The sequence below is a fragment of the Gadus morhua genome, chromosome 11, assembly GCF_902167405.1.
Source record: "Gadus morhua chromosome 11, gadMor3.0, whole genome shotgun sequence".
In the NCBI taxonomy this organism is placed as follows: Eukaryota; Metazoa; Chordata; class Actinopteri; order Gadiformes; family Gadidae; genus Gadus; species Gadus morhua.
This window is the reverse complement of record NC_044058.1, coordinates 20,055,669-20,062,147: the sequence shown is the minus strand read 5'-3', so window position 1 is coordinate 20,062,147 and position 6,479 is coordinate 20,055,669. Positions and strand designations below refer to the sequence as shown.

Below are 6,479 nucleotides of genomic sequence, written 5' to 3'. Positions count from 1 at the left end.
CAAATAAACCTACACAAAAAATCTGGTTTGCAAACAAAACATTGTTGATTATAATTTCCATAATCGGCGATAAACGTGTTTCCAAATGGTGTGGCTCTGCGCACATAAATGAAAACAAAATATGCAGCCAAATGCGATAAGGGTAGTGTTTCTTAATTATATTGGAGCACATTAGGCCAATCAATACTTGGCTTTGGTCGCTGATTGGGATGTAGGAAACGCTGTTAAAGGCTAATGACCTCTATCAGACGGAATAAAACGGGACCCTAAACGCCGACCCCTTTGGAGAGTTAACAACGTCAGGCCAGCGGCTCCACAGCTTCAAGCCCGCACTCCCTCGGTCGCTCCTCCTAAAATATTAATAATTTATCATCGAATCGAGTTCTCTTCCTGACAGATTAGATTTTAACCATTTGATTTTGTTTGGACTGGGCGTTCCCATATTATTACTTAATGACGTTCCCAGCTGCTCCTGTCCATTTTCTGTCACCAGCCACCATCTGGACACTTATTAGCACCTCAATGCATCGACGCTGCAGCCTCCCTCCCTGCAACCCCATCGGGAGCGCGTTGAATACATTTAAGCCTGGTTACACACCAACTGGCTTTTCCCTTTCGCCATTGTCCCCCTGCGAGAATCACCCGCCTTGTTTGTTTATAGATTTGTATTTATTTATTATCATATCATTATTATTATTATTATTATTATTATTAAATAGTGCAGGATTTTTGTTTTATAATAAAAGTAAAATAATAATAATAATAATGATGAGGATAATAAATAACTAATGAATAATGAATAGGACAGGATGAATAACTAAAATGGAAAGCGCCGTTTTAAAGGAGGAAAGAACATATTGAGTAGGGTATTCTTTGGTTTTCTCTATAATTTCATTTACTTTATTAGGCAAAATATATGATCTGGACAAATTCCTTCAACGCGCTATTTACAAATTTAAATCACTTGTATTTACATTAAAGGAAGACACCAAAAAACACAAGTTGAAGACAAAAAATAAAAGCCTCCCAAAATGTCCCAGCCTTCCTGGGGAAAGTGGAGGAGAGAGTTTACATGGGCGCGATTATAGGCTACACAACAATAGAGGAAGTAATCCATCCATCCACAGGAAATTACCAAATTACGCCATTCGTTATTTACCGACTGAATGAGCTGCATTAGGTTATTATTAATTGTCCTTTCTATGAGTGCGTATGAAGTCTCTTTCGTTCTTCCTTGCTTTGCGTCTGTGTGTGTGAGAGTCTCTGTGTGTGTGTGCGTGTGTGTGTCCTCGGGCGTCCGCAAGCATAATAATGTCTTGATCAAGCCGAGGAAATGGCCGTGAGGACCCGTTGCGTGGCTTCTTGTGGATTCCTGGCGCTGGAAGGCAGAGCGAATCTAGATAAGGACAACAAAAAAAGGAGATCAATATTCGGCCGTTTTTTTGGGACAGCGGGTTACAATACAAATTTAATAATACAATTTAATATCTCCAAAAAGTTTCAATTGAGTGCAATATTAGAGGTTTGGGGGGGGGGGGGGGGGGGGGTAAGTTACAATTAATTTTATGAATACATAGGCAATATAAAAAATGATAACGTTAGGTTTAGGCCTACATAAATCCAAGTATGGTGGTCTAGTATATAATAATACATATTGGGGGTCAATGAGAGGGACAGGGAGACAGAGTGAGAGAGAGAGAGAGAGAGAGAGAGAGAGAGAGAGAGAGAGAGAGAGAGAGAGAGAGAGAGAGAGAGAGAGAGAGAGAGAGAGAGAGAGAGAGAGAGAGAGAGAGAATTATAGCACTTGAAACGGGGAAACTTTTATGGTGGAAGGCTCCCCTGGGCCCAGCTCTCCCTATAGAGTCTTTAGGGAAAGCACACAGCCCGTTTTACTCGGTGACTGGATAAGTAGCCCCACTACCCCCAGAGGAAGGGAATTAAAGGGCTAGGGATGGGAGACGAGACCCCGAGTCACTCTCAAGAGCCAAGGTCTGTTTGAACAATTCAAACGAAAGTACCAGTGTTTTTATTTTTTATTTTTTTCTAGAAAATTATATTGAGTGGTAGGGGAAGGTGGAAAATATAGAAAAAATAAATAAATACAACAATAATGATTGTAAACCCTTTTTCCGCATTTCTGAATTATATTCTCACCTGTCATGGATGGGACGGAAGGACGACTTGAGGGGCTGCGTTGACGGCGATTCAGTTCTAACGTCGTTTTCATGGTCTAAAAATAAACAAAACCACATTGTTATTACACAATTATAATAACTATATCAACGATATAACTATAACGATTATTGTAAAGGAAATAATCGATACATATTTGACCTCACTATTTATTTTCCTTTTAACTCGAAACTTGGTTATTATAATAAATAAATTCGTAAAACGACGCACACTCACTTACACACACCGATACACACACCGATACACACCGATACACACGCACACGCACACGCACGCGCGCGCGCACACACACACACACACACACACACACACACACACACACACACACACACACACACACACACACACACACACACACACACACACACACACACACACAAATATCACCCTAAATATTATCAGAGCGTATAATTCTCTGCTGGCTCTCTACACTTCACTAGCTGTACCGATGGGCATATCCGGGCGGAATAGTAATAGTACCTATGTGCTTAGGACTCTGGCTCTCCTGTGGGGCCTTTGTGCTTTCGCTGCTCAGCGCTGCGGTAGCTGTGCCCGGCGATACCAACACCGAGGTCGGCTGCTGCTGCTGCTGAGTTGGCAGGTGGGGGTTGTGGTGGTGATGATGGTGCTGCTGGTTAACTCCCAGGAAGGACCTCACGTTAAGCAATGAGTTCTGGCCCAGGAACGCGCCATTCGTCCAGTTGTGAAACTTCCCAATCTGACAAGTGTACAGTCCGTGGCTGGGGAGGAACGCCGGATGGGTCTGGAGCTGGTGGGTGTGAGCGGCCGACGGGTGGGTGCCGGCCGGGCCACCGGCGGGGGACGTCGGCTTCTGGGTCGAGCTGTCTGGGCTGGTGGCGGTCTCGGCCAGCGACCATATTTTAGGCTTATTGTTCACGGGGACAAGGGGAAAGCTCCCGACCCTGTCCGGGGACAAAACCCTGGTGGTGGTGGTATTATTGTGGCCGAGCTCCGAGCTCTCCTTGCCCACTTGGTGCACAGAAATGGCGCTCTTGGTTCGGTCGAACGCCTCGTGGGCCTGCAGGGCAAACGCGCGCCTTTTCTCCAAGCTGTCCAGCTCCCCGGCCCCGCCACCTCGCATGGGATCCCGGCTGCCCTCAGTGGACTTGTCGTCATCGTCCTCGTTGCTCTGATCCCCGTCGTTATCGTCTATCTTGTCTATGTCTATGCTCTCCAGGTCGATCTCTTCCTCGTCCTCGTTCTTCTCCGCCTCGTCCCCGCTGCCGAACAGGTTGCCGTCTTCCTCGTCCTCTTTGCTCCTGGCGCCCCACGTCACCTTGTTCTCCTTCTTGAGTCTCCGGCGGGCGTTGGCGAACCAGGTGGACACCTGCGTCAGGGTCATCTTGGTGATGATGGCCAGCATGATCTTCTCGCCCTTCGTGGGGTAGGGGTTCTTGCGGTGCTCGTTGAGCCAGGCCTTCAGGGTGCTAGTGCTCTCCCGGGTGGCGTTCTTGGGCCTCGCCGGGTCCCCGTACTGGAACTGGCCGTAGGGGTAGAAGGCCGGCGAGGTGTGGGCCGCGAAGCTGCCGGGGTGGACGCCTGGGCTGTCTTTCAAGTCGTATTGAGATCCCTGGATAAAAATTAGATGAAAAGATTAAGCCATGTTCAACTGTGCTTGATACTTGAAACAATTTGCAGAAAGTGCAACTTTTATTCGCTGCATCAAAAAAAAAACAGCGCAAGGCTGTGTGTCTAAATATAGGCCCCAAGCATGTGTGCCATGGGTTAATCAAATGAAAACGCCAGTAATCAAAGGCTATCAGACTCTGAATTTAAAGCTATGGTCGAGAATAGTGTAAACTCGGCCTGCTTTACCGCATGCAGCACCATAGCTCAACAATGTCCATAGGTATCCCGTTGTAATGACAGTGGGTTACATAAGGCTCATTACCTTCCTCAGTGTGCCATGAGGGGAACAGTTTAGAGGCCTATACGTTATTGTAGGTGGCATGTCGTGACTGAGGTGACCGTTTGTGCCTTAAGACTGTCACGTTCATGTCGTGGCTCGACATGATCTATTGATGCCGATTGTACATCGAATAAGACTGAGTCGTTTTTAATCGATGCTGCCGGATATTATTTTGAGCTTTTGCAGATAAAGTCAAATAAACGGCATTGAGCCATACACTGCCACGCCATGCTGATGGTACTCGTGGAGGAATAAAATACAAATTGTTGCACTGCAGTAGGCCTAATACACTATAGTAATTAGTATCTTCGGTCCTTTATTTCAAAATGGTAGACAATAATATTATAGTAGGCCTATACTAGGCCTACACTGCACACACACACACACACACACACACACACACACACACACACACACACACACACACACACACACACACACACACACACACACACACACACACACACACACACACACACACACACACACACACACACACACACACACACAGCAGGCCATCTACATGTTTTGTAGGCATTTTCCAGAAGCAATGACATTAAAAATTGCAATAAATAATATTTGAAAAAATACTGATCATTATAAAAAACGTAATAAAAATCACAATGATGGGGCCTACCATTTAAAACAATACAATAAGCTGTTCTATGACGACTGGCGAATTTACTTTAACACTGAGCATTTATTCGCAAGATTTTTTAATTTGTAATAGAGATCCATCTTAATATTAAATCAATTTCGATAAAATATGAATCATACTGATCTCGGTTTTTACAGCCTATGCTAATATCCATATGCCGTCCCCAAGACAAACAAAACCTGCCTCCATTTTCTCCCAAAATATCTTCCACAGTTCAACGATTTTACAAACAAACTTTGCATACCCGCTGCAACGACTATGCAATTCAAACTGCAACGGGACAATGAATGGATAATAACATATTTCACAACGAGGTTAGAAACAGAACTTGTGGTGTGTGAATAGTTTCCAATCGGGCTTTTTTCCACGTATGGCGCATAATCCAAAACTATGCAGTATAACTCCCAAAATAACTCAAAATCTTACCATCTGAGAGAAAAGAGCCAAGTCCGCGCTGGTGTAAGGCAGGAACGCGCTGTAGTTGTGCGCATAAGGGTTGGCGTACATGCCCAACACGGACGACACTGCGGCGGCAGCGGCTGACGGGCTCCCCCCGAGCTCAGCGCTCCCTCCCCGGGACGAGGACGTCAGCACGCCCGGTCTGTCGCTTCCATAGACCGCCTGAGACGCACTCAAGTACTGCGGGTAGCCCAACTGCGGGAAAGACATCTTCCACTACCTCGGTCAGCACAGCTCTTCCGCCCGAACAAAAGCCCCCGTGCCGTGCGTAATAATGCAATACGCACCCGCGCGTAATGACAAGAACCCGGGCAAGTCAAAGGGAAAAGTCGCGACGGACGTTGTAGTAGCCCTAAAAGGTACAGTACAAAAAAAAACAAGTCTTCTCCTTAAATCTCGACTGCTCTCTCTATGCTCCTCTCTCTCTCTCTCTCTCTCTCTCTCTCTCCCTCTTTCTCTCTCTCTCTCTCTCTCTCTGCGAGTCCGTTGGATGTGATCTGATCAACAATTGAGCTCCAACTGACGTGCCTGCCCCGAGGTCTCGGGCTGATCTCTCAGATACAATTTGAAGTTGATGCTTTGATTGGCATCCCCCCCCCCTTTACTTGAGCCTGCAAGCTCCTCCTCGTTTGGAGCATGTGGAGAGAGGCATTGGCTGGGGCCACTTCTCTCCGCCGCGCGTTTGGACTATTGTATGTTAAATGTTCAGCATTAGAGTCTATTCACCGAAGCTTTGATTGTTGTATGACAACCTGTCTACACGATTTTACAGCTGTCCGACATAGAGGGGGTGGGGGTGGGGGGGGGGTAAGTGAACCCGCAAAGAAGAAGGAACTTATTTTGGAATAGATTTCAATTGTATAATTAGGAAGGGGAGGAGGAGAAAAAAAACACAACTTCCAGAGGAAATTGTTCTGTCTGTTACCGGCGACTGGTGCGTTTATTATTTCTAAAGACTGATTGATTAGGATAGTATTGTTTTGCGCGGTTACTGGTGTTTATAATCGGGGACGTCGGGCAGGTTGATTCGTCCTCCTTGTGCACTTTATATATGCCAGGCGGCCATGCTGCACTCCCATGCACTCTCATGTTTATTTTATTATGGTAATGAAAGAACAATTAGACTAATATCCTGATATTTCGACTTAATTATTCGTGCTTTGTTTTTTCCCGCTGTTATTAATCTCAAATACTCGCATTAGGCATTTTAATTATAGTATACTCGACGCACATGGGCCA

General features: G+C 45.7%; 1 protein-coding gene across 1 annotated transcript; it reads right to left on the bottom strand.

The window, feature by feature from the left end:
- Nucleotides 1-877: 877 nt before the first annotated feature.
- On the bottom strand, nucleotides 878-5,807 carry irx1a (iroquois homeobox 1a). The gene is made up of 4 exons (XM_030371418.1): nucleotides 5,208-5,807; nucleotides 2,674-3,784; nucleotides 2,155-2,230; nucleotides 878-1,396 (listed from the first exon to the last, which is right to left on the bottom strand). The coding sequence occupies exons 1-4, from the start codon at nucleotides 5,448-5,450 to the stop codon at nucleotides 1,321-1,323; spliced, it is 1,506 nt and encodes a 501-aa protein (XP_030227278.1). The 5' UTR covers nucleotides 5,451-5,807; the 3' UTR covers nucleotides 878-1,320.
- Between the last annotated feature and the right edge of the window lie 672 nt (nucleotides 5,808-6,479).

Excerpts from the sequence above, each read along its gene's own strand:
- irx1a (XM_030371418.1), bottom strand. The coding sequence starts at position 5,450 with ATGTCTTTCCCGCAGTTGGGCTACCCGCAGTACTTGAGTGCGTCTCAG. Across the intron at positions 3,785-5,207 it reads TGGCTCTTTTCTCTCAGATG|GGATCTCAATACGACTTGAA; the intron begins GTAAGATTTTGA and ends ATTTTTATCCAG. Across the intron at positions 1,397-2,154 it reads TTCCGTCCCATCCATGACAG|ATTCGCTCTGCCTTCCAGCG; the intron begins GTGAGAATATAA and ends GTCCTTATCTAG.